Source organism: Salmo salar, chromosome ssa10, assembly GCF_905237065.1.
Source record: "Salmo salar chromosome ssa10, Ssal_v3.1, whole genome shotgun sequence".
Taxonomy (NCBI): domain Eukaryota; kingdom Metazoa; phylum Chordata; class Actinopteri; order Salmoniformes; family Salmonidae; genus Salmo; species Salmo salar.
In genome coordinates, this window is record NC_059451.1 from 101485626 (window position 1) to 101504122 (window position 18497).

Here is an 18497-nt window from a genome sequence, read left to right on the forward strand (position 1 = left end):
GTAGAGCATCCACTTAACAATACAAACAAAATATAAGACAGGAACAGTTTTGCAGGCACACAACACGCAGTGCAAAAACAACTACCCACAAAACCAAGTGACAAACATACTCCTACATATATGACTCCCAATCAGGAACAACGATCCCCAGCTGTTCCTGATCAGGAGTCACAAGACCAACACAGAACAATCACACACACAAGACTGCCACGTCCTGACCCCAAAACTACAACAACAGCTCCATCTGCTGGTCAGGACGTGACAAACGGCTGTCGTAGGAGAGAGAGGACCAAGGCGCAGCGGGTTGCGTGCTCATCATTAATAATTTATTAAAGAAACGTGAACACGGAAAACAAAGAAACGACAGTTTCACAGGCTACAATAATAACAGCAGTGCGAAATACAACTACCCACAACTAACAAAACACATCCCTATATATAGGACTCTCAATCAAAGGCAACTACAAACACCTGCCTCCAATTGAGAGTCCAACACCCAATTACCTAACATAGAAAATACTAAACTAGAAAGAACATAGAAATACAAAAACATAGAACATAACCCAAAACCTGGAAATAATAAATCAAACACCCTTCTAAACAAACCACCACCCCGAACCACATAAAACAAATACCCTCTGCCACGTCCTGATCAAACTACAATAACAAATAACCCCTATACTGGTCAGGACGTGACAACTGTGCACCTTCCATAGTCTGTTCTGGACTTGGGGACTGTGAAGAGACCTCTTGTGGCATGTCTTGTGGAGTATGCATGGTTGTCCATTCAACATGTCAATACCTCTCATAAATACAAGTAGTGATGAAGTCAATCTCTCCTCCACTTTGAGCCAGGAGAGATTGACATGCATATTATTAAAATTAGCTCTCTGTGTACATCTAAGGGCCAGCTGTGTTGCCCTGTTCTGAACCAATTACAATTTTCCTTTTTTGCGGCACCTGACCACACGACTAAACAGTAGTCCAGGTGCTACAAAACTAGGGCCTGTAGGACCTGCCTTGTTGACAGTGCTGTCAAGAAGGCAGAGCAGCGCCTTATCGTGGACAGACTTCTCACCATCTTAGCTACTGTGGGTATCAATATGTTTTGATCATGACAATTTACAATCCAAGGTAACTCCAAGCAGTTTAGTCACCTCAACTTGCTCAATTTCCACATTATTTATTGTAAGATTTAGTTGAGGTTTAGGGTATAGTGAATGATTTGTCCCAAATACAATATTTTTAGTTTTAGAAATATTTAGGACTAACTTATTTCTTACCACACACTCTGAAACTAACTGCAACTCTTTGTTAAGTGTTGCAGTCATTTCAGTCGCTGTAGTTGCTGACATGTACAGTATAGTGTTGAGTGATCCACATATATAGACACTATGGCTTTCCTCAAAGCCAGTGGCAATTCATTAGTAAAGTTTGAAAAAAGTAATGGGGCTAGATAGCTGCCTTGGGGAATTCCTGATTCTACCTGGATTATGTTGGAGAGGTTTCCATTAAAGAACACCCTCTGTGTTCTGTTAGACAGGTAACTATTTATCCACAATATAGCAGGGTGTAAAGCCATAACACATACGTTTTGCCAGCAGCAGACTATGATTGATAATGTCAAAAGCCGCACTGAAGTCTAACAAAACAGCCCCCACACTCTTTTTATCATCAATTTCTCTCAGCCAATCATCAGTCATTTGTGTAAGTGCTGTGCTTGTTGAATGTCCTTCTCTATGAGCATGCTGAAACTTTGTTGTCAATTTGTTTACTCTAAAATAGCATTGTATCTGGTCAAACACCATTTTTTCCAAAAGTTTACGAAGGGTTGGTAACAGGCTGATTGATCGGCTATTTGAGCCAGTGAAGGGGGCTTTACTATTCTTAGGTAGCGGAATGACTTTTGCTTTCCTCCAAGCCTGAGGGCACACACATTCTAGTTAGACTTAAATTGAAAATATGGCAAATAGGACTGGCAACATTTTCCGCTATTATCCTCAGTAATTTTCCATCCAAGTTGTCAGACCCCGGTGGCTTGTCATTGTTGATAGACAACAATCATTTTTTCACCTCTTCCACACTAACTTTATGGAATTTAAAATTACAATGCTTGTCTTTCATAATTTGGTCCGATATACCTGGATGTGTAGTGTCAGCATTTGTTGCTGTTATTTCATGCCTAAGTTTGCTTATCTAGCCAATGAAAAAAATATTAATGTAGTTGGCAATGTCAGTTGGTTTTGTGATGAATGAGCCATCTGATTTAGTGAATGATGGAGCTGAGTTTGTCTTTTTCCCCAGAATTTCATTTAAGGTGCTCCAAAGCTTCTTATTATCATTCTTTATTTAATTTATCTATGTTTCATAGTGTAGTTTCTTATTTTTATTCAGCTTAGTCACATGACTTCTCAATAAGGAACATTTACATTTTTTTGCACACAGATTTCTCAGGGTGTATATACCAATTAATTGTGTATAAGAGCCTGATTAATATTGGACTAATGTAGGCTATATCTAAATCAAATAAATGTTAATCAATCAATCTCTTTTTCTGGTACTAAATACTTTTACATTTGGGAGCTCCAGCTAATTTATAGCCCTGGTGAGTATTGAAATGCTTGCTCTGTGTTTTTCTTAAAACTACAGGATGTACGCAAGCTGTATCTTCCTTTTTGAAAGTTAGTTATGAAATGTTTCTTAGGAAACAAACAATAAATATAACAGCTTAATTCAAAGAATGAAGCCGCAAATGTTCATTTTAACCCGAACAGAAATGCCTTCAGGTCTAGTCTACTTTATCTTCTAGGATAGCAGCCTCATTGAGGTACGAGAAGAAATTAAGAAATTGTTCTTTGTACCCTGATCACAGTAATGGGCTGTATCACAGTTTCAGGGAGCCAGACTTGCAGGTCTGTCATTAGTATACAGAAGTTTCAGCAAGCACTGTTAGTGATAATTATCAGAAATGTAATTTTATTGGCATGCTTGCCCCATTCTTTTCAGCCTCTTCTCATTTCAGTCCAGTAATGAGCACCTACAGTACATCTAATTTTGACAGTTTGAGGTTCAGTCTGGAATGAAGCTATCTAATGGAATGGCTGTTTTAATCTGATCTGAGGCTTTTGTTCATCACTGTAGTAGACTAAAGGAGAGAGGGTGGAGAGAGAGAGAATGTTAGTTGCATAATTTTGTGTTTGCTCCTCTCTGTTTCTCTCGCTTCGCTGTCTCTCACTCTCTCTCCCTCTTTCTCCTTCTCTGTCAGACCCCCCCACTCTTGAGGTTCAGTTCTGTTTGTAATGAGCTCAGGAACACTGTGTGGCTATGCAGGGTGACATCCAGGGGAGTGATTTGATTTTTTCCTTCCCCTCTGCTCTGTAATTTACACTCTCTCTCTTTAGCTTGCACACTCCTGAATGTGTGTGTAGAACCTAGGGCTGTCCCTAAACAAATCTTGTTCAACGAGAATCGTCTGTTCTTTCGTTGGTCAACATTTTAAAATGTGAATTGTTCCATATATAGACACACCTTATGTGTTTTAATCAAATCAAATCAAATTTTATTGTTCACATACACATGGTTAGCAGATGTTAATGCGAGTGTAGCGAAATGCTTGTGCTTCTACTTCCGACCATGCAGTAATATCTAACAAGTAATCTAACAATTTCACAGCAACTACCTTTTACACACAAGTGTAAAGGAATGAATAAGAATATGTACATATAAATATATGGATGAGCGATGGCCGAACAGCATATGCAAGATGCAGTAGATGGTATAGAGTACAGTATATACATATGAGATGAGTAATGTAGGGTATGTAAACATTATGTAAAGTGGCATTGTTTAAAGTGACTAGTGATACATTTATTACATCCAATTTGTAATTATTAAAGTGACTAGAGATTTGAGTCAGTATGTTGGCAGTAGACACTCAATGTTAGTGATGGCTGTTTAACAGTCTGATGGCCTTGAGATAGAAGCTGTTTTTAAGTCTCTCGGTCCCAGCTTTGATGCACTTGTACTTACCTCCCCTTCTGGATGATAGCTGGGTGAACAGGCAGTGGCTTGGGTGGTTGTTGTCCTTGATGATCTTTTTGGCCTTCCTGTGACATCGGGTGGTGTAGGTGTCCTGGAGGGCAGGTAGTTTGCCCCTGGTGATGCGTTGTGGAGACCTCACTACCCTCTGGACAGCCTTACCGTTGTGGGCGGAGCAGTTGCCGTATCAGGCAGTGATACAGCCTGACAGGATGCTCTCGATTGTGCATCTGTAAAAGTTTGTCAGTGTTTTTGGTGACAAGACAAATTTCTTCAGCCTCCAGAGGTTGAAGAGGCGCTGTTGCGCTGCTGCGCCTTCTTCACCACGCTGTCTGTGTGGATGGACCATTTCAGGTTGTCCGTGATGTGTACGCCGAGGTACTTAAAACTTTCCACCTTCTCCACTACTGTCCCGTCGATGTGGATAGGGGGGTGCTCCCTCTGCTGTTTCCTGAAGTCCACGATCATCTCCTTTGTTTTGTTGACGTTGAGTGTGAGGTTATTTTCCTGACACCACACTCCGAGGGCCCGTACCTCCTCCCTGTAGGCCATCTCGTCGTTGTTGGTAATCAAGCCTACCACTGTAGTGTCGTCTGCAAACTTGATGATTGAGTTGGAGGCGTGCATGGCCACACAGTCATGGGTGAATAGGGAGTACAGGAGAGGGCTGAGAACACACCCTTGTGGGGCCCCAGTGTTGAGGATCAGTGGGGTGGAGATGTTGTTTCCTACCCTCACCACCTGGGGACGTCCCATCAGAAAGTCCATGACCCAGTTGCACAGGGCGGGGTCGAGACCCAGGGTCTCGAGCATAATGACGAGTTTGGAGGGTACTATGGTGTTAAATGCTGAGCTGTAGTCGATGAACAGCATTCTTACATAGGTATTCCTCTTGTCCATATACACTATATGCACTGAGCTTGTCTGATGCTTGAAGCTTACTGTTTGATTAAATAATTAAGACACAAAGATGACTAGAAGGAGTCTGACTACGATTTATTTCATTGGCCTGGGCCAGGCTCAGACTTGCTTTGCTGTGTTAAAAAAATGACAGTGAGGTACTGTGTGACTAGCACCCATTGTCTCTCTCTCCTCCCTGCTGTAGCAACCACCACAGAACATCAACCATGTTGACTGAAAGTTCTGTTACCGAAATCCCTAATTTGTTTAGGAAAAACATTCCCTATTCTCTCAACCCATGCTCTCTTTACGTGACACATGTATGCATTACATGCAAATGACCAATAGGGCCTGACCTATAGCATATCATAATCACACTAATAAACTGGTTATAACAAACCCCAAACACTGTAGCACATGTAACAGAAAAGTGGATGCAGATGACATGACAAATAAACTCGAAATGGGGGAATGTTTGGTCACTAAGGAGGTAAAGGGGAAGTCAGATGTGTGGAATACATTTTGACTAGTTGTGGAAAATAGGTAAAGAAAAATAAGTTAAGGAGCAAGTGCTGACCATTTGGAACAATATCAACAACACAACATTGTTTTTAGAGGCCATGCAATTCAGTACTCATCTATAAAACAAAAGCAATTTAGATCAAAAGAGTCCATATTAACAAAGGAAATTGAAGGACTAACAGTACAGTTAGATAGCAATAAAAACTGTACCATAGAGGCTCAGAGTAAGCTAGAGGAAAAACAAAAAGAAATGGAGGAACTTATTCAAGAAAGATCCAGTGTAATATATTGTAAAAATAAAGCGAACTGGATGGAATTTGGGGGAAAATGCACAAAATTCTTTTCAATCTTCAATATTGAAATGCTACCAAAATAAATGTATTGAAACTTGTTACAAATGATGGAGTCACGCATGATTCACCGAATGATATTTTGAAAGAGGAAGTAAAGTACTTTAAGCATATGTTTTCATTTCAGTCTCCTCCATCTCCACTAACCGAAGCTAATTGTATGGCTTTTTCCCTGAATAATAATAATGTAAAATTAACATCTGTACAGAAAGACTCATGTGAAGGCCAAATTACAGAGGAGGAACTTCTTGAGGCAATTAAAGCCTTTAAGGCTGGGAAAACTCCAGGCCTGGATGGCATACCAGTGGAAGTATACCAAACTTTTTTTGATATATACGCAGAGGACCATTATTAGCATGTTTTAACCACTCCTATATAAATGGCAGTTTATCGGACAACCAACAAGAAGGTCTGATATCATTATTACTGAAACAGGACCCAAGTGGTATATATACATTTTATAAATTGGATGCCTCTTACACTTCAGTGTTGTGATGCAAAAATCCTATCTAAATGCTTGGCGCATAGAGTTAAAAAAGTATTGTCAGATAGTATTCATCCTAATCAGATAGGTTTTTTACATGGACGATACATTGGAGATAATATAGGACAAGTACTGGAAAGAATAGAATACTATGAAATATCGGGGACACCAGGCCTGGTTTTCATAGCTGAGGCTTTTGATTAAGTATGACTGGAGTTTATATATAAATGACTAGAATATTTCAATTTTGGGGAATCTCTTATAAAATGGGTTAAAGTTATGTATAGTAAGCCTACGTGTAAAATAGTAAATAATTGCTACATCTCAGAAATGTTTTAACTGTCTAGAGGAGTAAAACAAGGTTGTCCACTATCGGCATATCTATTTATTATTACCATCAAAATGTTAGCTGTTAAAATTAGATCCAACAATAATATTAAGGGATTAGAAATCCGTGGCTTAAAAACAAAGGTGTCATTGTACGTTCATGATTCATGTTTTCTTTTAAAACCATAATTAGAATCCCTCCACGGCCTTATAAAGGATCTAGATACTTTTGCTAACCTCTGGATAAAAAACAAATTATGATAAGTGATATTACGTATTGGATCACAATTTTTTTTATTATTTTACATTACCGTGTAGTTTACTAATAAAATGGTCTGATGGGGATGTGGACATACTCGGTATACAAATCCCAAAAGAAAGAAATGATCTCACTCCAATACATTTTCATAGAAAGTTAGCAAAAATAGATAAGATCTTGCTACCATGGAAAGGAAAATACCTGTCTATTTGTGGAAAAATCACTCTGATTAACTCTTTAGTCATATCACAGTTTACCTATTTGCTTGTGGTTTTCCCTACACCTAGTGACCTGCTTTTTAAATTATATGAACAAAAAATATTCAATTTTATTTGGAATGAATATGAATTCGGAGGGCAGAAGTGATTAAATATTAAAGCATTAGACCTCTCACTACAGGCATCAGTCATACAAAAGTTATACTTAAATCCAAACTGGTTCTGTAGTAAATTGGTAAGAACAGTTCTCTAGTAAATTGGTAGGAACGTCTCATCCCATGTTCAAGAATTGCCTTTTTCTATTTATTCAGATTACAACTGCTCACTTTCAGTTGTTTGAAAAGGAAATAATCTCCAAAATATAGTTATTTTTTAAACAAGCCTTAGAAAGTTGGTTGAAATTTCAGTTTAATCCACCTGAAAAGACAGAACAAATAATACAGCAAATATTGTGGTTAAACTCAAATATATTAACTGCTAAAAATGAAATGATGAAATGTTTAAAAAAGCTATCATTTTAGTGAATATCATAAATAGGACTGGTGGAGTTATGTCACACATGCAGCTAACACATACTTATGGAAATGTCTGCTCTACCCAAAATTACAACAAACTAATTGCAGCATTACCACAAAAATGGAAGAGGCAAGTAGAAGGGGAATTAACACTTACATTTTAGTCATTTAGCAGACGCTCTTATCCAGAGCGACTTACAGTAGTGAATGCATACATTTCATACATTTTTTTTCCCCCGTACTGGTCCCCCGTGGGAATTGAACCCACAACTCTGGCGTTGCAAACACCATGCTCTACCAACTGAGTCATGAATGACTCGTGTGCTTTGTGATGACATGAACAAATTAATGATTGATTAATACAGCAGCCTATATAAGTATTGAAATATAGGCCGCAGTAAGTTATGGTATTAAGACTAAACAGGATGTGCTCTTAGGCCTACAACTTGATGGTGTTTATACAACGCTGCTGTACTAAGCCTACAAATGATAATGACATATGATGATAATAAAAATAGTAATAATAACAATAAGAAGGAGATCAAGAAAAAAGAGTGTTATTATTATTATTAGAAATAAAACATTTCTGACAGTTTGGAACAGTGTAAACAACACTAAATACATTATAAGTAATACCAGAGAGGCTGTTCTAATGAAAAAAAGTGTAAAGCCTTTATTACAGCATAGCAAAGATTAAAAACAGACACATTTGTGAAATTGTTTATCTGACATGTTGTGGTTGTGTGAGGCTTGGTGCTGACGGAATCAGTAGGCTATTAAACAAACACTTAAACAGGCAACACAAGCAGGATCTGTCTTATTTCTGTAGATATACTGTATATGTATGATGTATAAAGCCAGGCACATTTAACAGTTAGGCTGTTGATTATAGACCTAATTACGTTTCCTCTCTCCTCACTTTTCTTAGACAATTAAGACAAGGGCTGTTTTCTCATCTCCTAACTTCTTCCGCTGCATTGTTCTCAACACCAATATGCTGGGTAGCTTTGATATTATGCACATAGCAACATGGTGGGACATTTGGTACCGGGCCGCAGAGAAAGAATAAATAACTTACATTATTTCCGTTTTATTTATTATCTAAGTCTGAACGATGTTTTATTTTGAAAAATGACCGGATTTCCTCTGTTACATCCGTTTCTGACTCACTCTTGACGCTTGTCTCGGTCACGTGATACGTTGCCGCTAAAATTAAACCCACAAGCTAGCAAAATGAGTAAAAAACAAACGTCTTTGGAAAGTTTCTTTGCGAAGTGGAAAAGGCCCAGTGAGGAGACAGAAGAAGAGGCTATGACTTCCAAGAAAAAGAAAGCTGCATTTAACAGACAATACCAGGAGTCCTACTTAAAATATGGATTTATCGCGACAGGTGATTCCCGCGCACCAAGCCCGCTCTGCATAATATGCGGCGACCGGCTCTGTAATGAGGCAATGAAGCCTTCAAAACTGCTTCGCCACTTGGAGACCAAGCACCCTGCATTAAAAGACAAGCCTTCGGAGTATTTTGAAAGAAAAAAGCATGAACAAGAAGGACAGAAGCAATTACTGAGGGCCACCACATCAACAAATGCGAGTGCACTGAGAGCATCATACTTGGTGGCTAATCGTATTGCTAAGGCTAAGAAGCCATTCACCATTGGTGAAGAATTGATCCTGCCCGCCACTAAAGACATTTACCGTGACCGTCTAGGAGAGGCTGCGGTTAAAAAGATAGCACAGGTGCCTCTTTCGGCTACCACCGTCACTCGGCGCAATGAGGAAATAGCAGAGGACATTGAGACACAATTGTTGGAGAGGATAAATACATCACCGTGGTACGCACTCCAGGTTGACGAGTCTACAGATATTGACAACAAGGCAATACTACTTGTTTATGTGCGATATCTTTATCAGGAGGATGTGCATGAGGATATGTTATGTGCACTATCGTTGCCAACCAAAACCACAGCCACAGAACTATTCAAGTCGCTGGATGATTACATATCAGGAAAACTGAAATGGTCCTTTTGTGTTGGCATATGCACAGATGGAGCTGCTGCCATGACCGGACGGCTGTCTGGTTTAACTACTCGGATTAAGGAGGTTGCACCTGAATGTGAGTCTACGCATTGTGTCATTCACAGGGAAATGCTGGCTAGCCGAAAAATACCACCGGAACTTAACAGCGTATTGAATGATGTAGTTAAAGTTATTAACCACATCAAAGCACACGCCCTTAACCCGCTGTAACGCCCTGGCCATAGAGAGGGTTTTTTGTTCTCTATTTTTGGTTAGGCCAGGGTGTGACATGGGTTGGCGTTCTATGTTCCGTTTTCTATGTTGGTGTATTACTTTGTTTCGGCCGTATATGGCTCTCAATCAGGAACAGCTGTAGATCGTTGTTGCTGATTGAGAGTCATACATAGGCAGCCTGTTTTTCCTTTGGGGTTTGTGGGTGAATATTTTCCTGTTTAGTTTTGTTAAACCTGACAGAACTGTTGCTGGTCGTTTTTGGTTTATTTTTGTAAAGTGTTCATTCGGTCCATTAAAATCATTCATGATGAACACATCCTCCGCTGCACCTTGGTCTCATTTTGACGACGGCCGTTACACTCGCGCCTGTTCGAGCAGCTTTGTGAGGAGATGAATGCGGAGCACAAACACCTTCTCTTATACACAGAAATAAGATGGTTATCCCGAGGAAGATCGCTGGCCAGAGTGTTTGAATTACGAGAGCCGCTGCAGATATTTCTCTCAGAAAAAAAGTCACCACTGGCAGCACATTTCAGTGACGAGGAATGGGTCGCAAAACTCGCTTACTTGTGCGACATATTCAACCTGCTCAATGAACTCAATCGGTCACTTCAGGGGAAAATGACAACTGTCTTTAAGTTGGCAGATAAAGTAGCTGCATTTAAAGCCAAACTGGATTTGTGGGGACGGCGCGTGAACAGAGGTATATTTGACGTTTCAAACATTCGCGGGGATTTTGGAAGAGACTGAGCCCGAGCCTTCATTGTCCCAGCTGGTGCACGATCACCTGTCTTTGCTTTTAAAAGAGTTTGAGCGCTACTTCCCAACCACAAAAGACCCACGAACTACCAAGGAATGGATCCGCGACCCATTTGTCAACAAACCAGGTGAATCCAGCATGTCTATGCAAGAAGAAGATCAACTGCTGGTGATCGCAAATGACGGCGGCCTTAAAAGTATGTTCGAGACAACAACTCTGCCGGTGTTCTGGATGAAAGTCACGGCAGAATACCCTGAGATCGCCACAACAGCACTGAAAACCCTGTTGCCATTTCCGACATCCTATTTGTGTGAAGCGGGATTTTCTGCAGTGACAGCAACCAAAACAAAATTACGGAGTAGACTGGACATAAGCAACACACTTCGGGTGTCATTGTCTCCCATTACCCCTAGATGGGACCGTCTCGTTGCAGAGAAACAAGCTCAGGGCTCCCACTGATTTAGCGTTATGGTGAGTTGTATTTTTCATGCACTTTATATTTGTTTTTGTGTTGTATCTTATTTTTAAGGCATGTTTAAATGTTACCATAGTGACCAGAGAGTGTTAGGGGGCAGAGAGGATGTTACTCATGTTATGTTGTTGGTGCGATGTTACGAGGACGCTGCTAATAAAGTTGCATACGAGTACACAGTGGATTCACGTTTATTATTATATTTAAAAAATACCACAGTTTTTATGCCGGTCGTATCATTTTATTTTGTGTATTTATCCGCCACACCTTAAAGGCCGGTCCGTGAAAATATTGTCTAAACATTAAACCGGTCCGTGGCCCAAAAAAGGTTGGGGACCGCTGTCTTAGAGTGATGTACAGTGCCATCCCCACGGCCTCCACAGTGGCTTAGTCCACTCAGACAGGCACGAATCAGACAGGTGTCTTGTACACCGTGAAAATTTTTTTTTTGCTACTGCTCGACTAAAGAAATCTAGGTCAACCAACAACCTATCGACCAAACAATCGACCAGTTGACCAAATGGGGTCAGCCCAAGTTAGGGCGATATGGCCTAAAAATCATATCTCTATTTTTTTCAAACTTATGGGCGATTCACGATATATTGATTTTTTAAAATGTTTTCTCTAAATAAGCGTTATACAATTAAAGGCCAAATACACTGCATTTCAAACAGTCAGCTATAATCTATTGAATTCAGGGCTTGTGAAGTTTACATAGGCTAAAGCCTTCCACAGACTCACTAATAATTACATTTTTTTGTCAAAAGAGTTTAACCTGCTTTTTTTGCAATAATCACTGATCTGGCTTTCAAATCTGGCTATGAATTTTTTTGTTGTTGCAAATGTAACTAGAACCATGCATGATGCACAGTTACTAATAATTACTAACTTCTTACTAACTTCTTGTAGCAGGCATTAGGCTATTGAAAATTAACACAGGTCTCATCAACAACCTCTCAAGACCACATGCTAGTGATTAGCCAGCTAATCTTTATATTTCAAGTTTAGCCAATTTGGATCTTTTGCTAGCTAAAAAGGTTGAACAGTTGAGTTGTTATGAACACACCCTTCTGTCTGTCTCCAACTGTTTGAAAAGCATGTTAGCCTGTGTTAGCGCGACAAACTGAACATTCATTTTTCAGAATCAATGTTCATTGACACTCTCCTTTTAGTAGTGTCTGCTGTGCGTGCATTTTGAGTAGTTGAGACATAAAAATGGTATCGTTAGAAAAGTTAACTTCTCCTCTATTACAGTAAAGTAATGTCTCAATGTGTTTTGGTGTCCATATGACCGATTATTTTGGACCAAACCTCAAATGAAAATAGCGAGTTGAAATCGCTTGCCAGAGAGGAAGAGTAATCTCTCAAATGTGTTGGCGTAAGAGGGAGGGGCTTGGTGTATGTGTAAACCATAGACGAAGAGGCGAAGCACTAACATCTGTCCAAAATAAAGCCAATGCGTTTCTATTTGCTTATTTTGGACCTAAGTTTGTAGCCTGCCTTCACGCCTTTGGGACAACGACTCCCATTGTTAGGGCGGAGATGTGCATCTTGTCATTATATACAGATCTCTGGTGTAAATGGGAAGGCGCACACAGCAAAGAAGAGCGAAGGAAATGAGACCAAAAATACAACATGAGAACAAGCGGACATAAACGCTCATAAAAATGAAAAATAACAAAACCTTGATTCTTGCGATACAGGCATTTGGAATATCGTGCAAAAACATACATTCAAATTAATCTTATAAATTCTCTATATCGCCCAGCCATAGTCTTAGTGGAACCTGCAACTCAGTCCTATCATCAGCCTCTTATGAAGTAGAGCTAAGACAGATAGATCCTCCCAATTAAAGTTAAGGAACGCGGTGTCCTTGATGTTTAGTGAAATGTTTTTTTGACAGATCCAGATTTTAATGATCACCCTGGGACTGTGGGAAACCAATGGTTGTGTGACTCCACCTAAAGACTAATCATGATAAATAAATTGCCTTCAACTGTTTGAATAATGTGTGGTCCAGGTCGTGATGGGGTAAAATATCGATACAGTTACATATTCGGATATATTGTATCATTTTGACAATATGGCAAAAACAAAAATTGAGCTAGTTGGCTGTACCTTCACCAAAACTCCAGTATTTTCCTTCATAGCTTGTTCTCCATCTTCTTTTGAAATAGGGAGCCAATTTGTTTTCAGCACTTTTATTTATATGACTGATCAAAACTCATTTTCTCATGGCTCTCTCTTGTCCCTCTGCAGAAGTCATATGTTGAGCAATATGTTTGGAACATAGAATTTCAATAATTGTATTTGTCACATGTGCATAATAATAAAGGTGTAAACCTTACCGTGAAATGCTTACTTACAAGCCCTTAACCTCTAAGGGATTGGTGTCCCTAAACCGGGGCAGTTGTTGCTCAATATGCGATAATGTGACTAGAAGGACATTGAAAACAACAGCCAACTTTCCAGGACACAGACACGTCTTATATGGGCAGAAAGCTTAATTTCTTGTTAATCTAACTTACGGTAACGAATCTACAGTAGCTATTACAGAAAAAAAGACCATGCAATTGTTTGAGGATAGTGTACAACAACAAAACACTTTTATCACGGCAACTGGTTTGATACATTCACCTCTGAAGGTAAATAATGTACTTACATTCAGTAAACTTGCTCTAATTTGTCATCCTGAGGGTCCCAGAGATAAAATGTAGCATAGTTTTGTTTGAGAAAATCTATTTTATATTAAAATGTAGTAACTGGGGTCTACAGTTTGACCCCACTGCTGTCTCCGGCTCCACACCCACCACGCCCGGCCGTTTAGATTTGTAAAAGTTAGTCTATTTTCTGTAGGGAAGCTAATGATCCATCATGTATGACATTCCTGGGAGTATGTAAACTTACATTTTTTATTACCATAGCATTTTTGTATGTTCTCTATAGGTATTTACTTGAAAATGTATAAATTGACCAATTCGGCACATTTGGGCAAACTCCTGGCAGACTTGATACAAAATATTGTGTAGTGAACTAATTATTCACTGGATCAATCTGAAACTTTGCACACACTGCTGCCATCTTGTGGACAACATCTAAATTACAGCTAGAATCCTAACTCAATGTATGGCCTTTCTCTTGCATTTCAAAGATGTATCATCTTTTACCAGATCTAATGTGTTATATTATATTACTTGTTTCCTTTCAAGTGGTATCGAGAATATGCATATCCTTGCTTCAGGTCTGGAGCTACAGGCAGTTAGATTTGGGTATGTCATTTTAGGCGGAAATTGAAAAAAAGGTTCCGGTCCTCTTAAACAAAAGTACAATTTTAAGAAAATAGATTTAAGAAAATATGTACTAAGTAAACTAAGGTAAAAAAATAACAATAATGAGGCTATATACAGGGGGACCGGTACCGAGTCAATGTGCAGGGGTACAGGTTAGTTGAGGAACTCTCAACCCGCTCCACTTCAGCCCCGTTGATGGGGGCTTGTTCAGCCCCCCTTTTCCTATAGTCCACGATCAGCTCCTTTGTCTTGCTCACATTGAGGGAGAGGTTGTTGTCCTGGCACCACACTGCCAGGTCTCTGACCTCCTCCCTATAGGCTGTGTCATCGTTGTCTGTTATCAGACCTACCACTGTTGTGTCGTCAGCAAACTTAATGATGGTGTTGGAGTCGTGCTTGGCCACGCAATCGTGGGTGAACAGGGAGTACAGGAGGGGACTAAGCACACACCCCTGAGGGGCCCCAGTGTTGAGGATCAGCATGGCAGATGTGTTGTTGCCTACCCTTACCACCTGGGGGCGGCCCATCAGGAAGTCCAGGATCCAGTTGCAGAGGGGAGGTGTTTTTTCTCAGGGTCCTTAGCTTGGTGATGAGCTTTGTGGGCATCTGTGTATCTGTTGGGGTGGTATGCAAATTGGAGTGGCTCTAGGGTGTCCGGGATTATGGTGTTGATTTGAGTCATGACCAGCCTTTCAAAGCACTTCATGGCTACTGACGTGAGTGCTGCGATGCGGTAGTAATTTTGTCAGGTTACCTTCGCTTTCTTGGGCACAGGGACTACGGTGGTCTGCTTTAAACATGTAGGCATTACAGACTCGGTCAGGGAGAGGTTGAAAATTTCAGTGAAGACACTTTCCAGTTTGTCCACGCATGCTCTCAGTACATGTCCTGGTAATCCGTCTGGCCCCGCTGCCTTGAATGTTGACCTGTTTAAAGTCTTCCTCACATCAGCTACGGAGAGCTGATCAAAGTATCGAATCGCAATACATATAGAATCGTGAGAATCGCAATACACATCGTATCGGCACCTGAGTGTTGTGATAATATCGTATCGTGAGGTCCCTGGCAATTCCCAGCCCTATGTCCAGACAGCACAGAGCAGACACATGAACAGCTAAGACTGCATCATCTCCATAAGCTATGCCTCGGGGGCTTCCTGAGTCTCTATTCTCATTAGGCTGTCTGTGTCTAACTGAAAGCCCCATCTATGACGCCTGGACAGAGTGAGGGCTCTCAGGGGAGATAGAGCTTTACCCACTCTGTTTTTACATAGCGCAGCCTCGGCACAAATCACAGCTTAACTCTCCCCCATATGACAGATCACAACTAAGACTGATCAAACAAAAAAAACAGAACAACGCAAGCTGCCTTCACACAGTAGGACTTCTCTCGCAAACAAACCTACTCTCTTGATCCTGTTCTTTCGCCCTCGTCTGAAACTCTTTCTAAATTCAATTACGGCTCAACTTGTTTTTTAGATGAGTACTATTCCTGGTGTTTTTAAGTACAGCACAAACACTTTTGAAGAAGTCCCTGATGCTGTTGTAGCCTCTTTGTTTAGCAAGAGAAAGCTGTCAAATAGAGCCTCTGTCTCTGTCTCTCTCGAAGGAGAAACTGTGTTGGAAGAAAGCAAATTATTTCAAGAAATTCGTGGAGTGGTTGAAAAACGAGTTTTAATGACTCCAACATGTGTATGTAAACTTCCGACTTCAACTGTACCTATGTGTGTGTGCGTATGCAAATGTGTGTTTTTTTTGTCCTCTTTTTCTCCAGGTCACTGCTCTACTTGGCTGCTGTGAGGGAGCTCAGGGCTGTGACTGGTGAGCAGTGAGACTTCTCCACCCCAGACAGACGGACGGAGTGCCTCTGTCCGGTGCCCCTCCTCTCCTTTTCATGGATGCCAGGCTGGCCCTGCTGCAGCTTGGGACTCTCCTGGGCCTCCTGTACTTAGCACTGGAGTTGACTGCTGAACTGACCGCTGCCGAGGAGGTGTACACTAACACCTGGGCGGTCCACATAGAGGGAGGACCACAAGAGGCTGACCGCATCGCCAGGAAACATGGTTTCATCAACCACGGCAATGTGAGTAGCACAGCAGTGGACTCTGTGGAGCCTCTCTAGTCAGTCAGAGTGTATGACCTGTCTATGCACTGCATCTGTGGTCAGTTGAAGCCCTGTTGCTCAACAGGCTTCAATGCACAACAAGACACATAAAGACATAACAGCCTATATGCCCTCATGTTTTGAGAGTGCATGTCATGGCTCGTCCATCCCTTGAGTTCAGCTGATAGCTGGCAGCTAAAGCCTGCACTTCTTCTAGATAATTGGGGCATACCATACCATGCATATGTGTGTGTGTCTGTGTGTGGTAGTGTACGTGCCTCTGCCCAACACACAGCTGGGCAGTCTGGCTCTCCAGGGGGAGGGTTTTGCCAGTCAGTATGTTTACTCTGGGTTCTATCTGGAGCAGCCTGGGAAATAGATATTTTAGGATTACAGGGAAAATATGATTGTAATTGGGGAAAAGAAACAAGCAGGTTAGTCTGAGACTAGCCTGTCTAGTGTCCTGTCCTCTTTGAGCCTCAACCTCCTTCCATATCCCTTGCTTTGTGGAGAGAGCGGGGGAGAGGGAGAATTTGTGTGTGCGGCTGTTCGTGTGTTTGATTCAATTGGAATTTGATCTTTTTTCATAAACACACACACACCCACACATGTTGATCATTAGTATATATTTCTCTGGACTCCCCGGCTATGTGCTTTGTTATTGCCAGTTAGTAGTCCTACTACTCTTTCGTCTTTTCCCTCACAGTTCAGTCGTTCTGCAGTAGACTTCACTCTATTTGCACATATGCATGTAGTGAGCTTCACTACACACACCACTGAACAGCCGTCTGGATTCTTCCGTGGGAAAACATGCATAGGAGGTTCTGAACTCCCAAACCTTCCATCACCCTCTCCCCTCTGAAAATAGGATTTTGAGAGCGGTTTGCAAAATTAATTTAGGCTTATCTTCTGCTTTCTTTATGTTGCCATCCATGCAGCTTCTGTCTTGAGGACTGTTTTGCTAGCACAGACTGGAATATGATCCGGGATTCATCCAATGGCATTGAGGAGTATACCACCTCAGTCACCAGCTTCATCAATAAGTGCATCGACGACATTGTCCCCACAGTGACCATACGTACATTTCCCAACCAAAAGCCATGGATTACTGGCAACGTCCGCACCGAGCTAAAAGGCTAGAGCTGCCACTTTCAATGAGCGGGACAGTAATCCGGACGCTGATAACAAATCCCGCTATGCCCTTAGACGAACCATTAAACAGGCAAAGCGTCAATACAGGACTAATATTGAATCCTACTACATGCTCGTCGGATTTGGCAGGGCTTGCAAAATATTACGGACCACAAAGGGAAACCCAGCCATGAGCTGGCCAGTGACTCGAGCCTACCAGACAAGCTAAATGCCTTTTATGCTTGCTTCGAGGCAAGCAACACTGAAAAATGCATGAGAGCACCAGCTGTTCTAGACGAGAGCACCAGCTGTTCTGTGAGCCGGTGTGTGCAAGACCTTTAAACAAGTCAAAATTCACAAAGCCGCGGGGCAGACGGATTACCAGGATGTGTACTCAAAGCATGCGCGGACCAACTGGCAAGTGTCTTCACTGACATTTTTGGACCACAAAGGGAAACCGAGTCTGTAATACCTACATGTTTCAAGCAGACCACCATAGTCCCTGTGCCCAAGGAAGCGAAGGTAACCTGCCTAAATGATTACCGCCCCGTAGCACTCGCGTCAGTAGCCATGAAGTGCTTTGAAAGGCTGGTCATGGCTCACATCAACACCATCATGCCGGAAACCCTTGACCCACTCCAATTTGTATACCGCCCCACATATGACACAATATCAATCGCATTCCACACTGCCCTTTCCCACCTGGACAAAAGGAACACCTATGTGAGAATGCTGTTCATTGACTACAGCTCAGCATTCAGCACCATACTGCCCACAAAGCTCATCACCAAGCTAAGGACCCTGGAACTAAACACCTCTCTCTGCAACTGGATCCTGGACTTCCTGACGGGCCGCCCCAGGTGGTAAGGGTAGGC

The 18497-nt window shown here is 41.3% G+C and overlaps 1 protein-coding gene across 1 annotated transcript in view; it reads left to right on the forward strand.

Annotated features, from left to right (window-relative positions):
- furinb (furin (paired basic amino acid cleaving enzyme) b) overlaps positions 1–18497 on the forward strand; it is a 215994-nt gene that overhangs the window by 17953 nt on the left and 179544 nt on the right. Inside the window, 1 exon segment of the mRNA XM_014125103.2 lies at positions 16162–16470. Within this exon segment, the coding sequence (XP_013980578.2) occupies positions 16282–16470 (189 nt within the window). The 5' untranslated portion in view covers positions 16162–16281.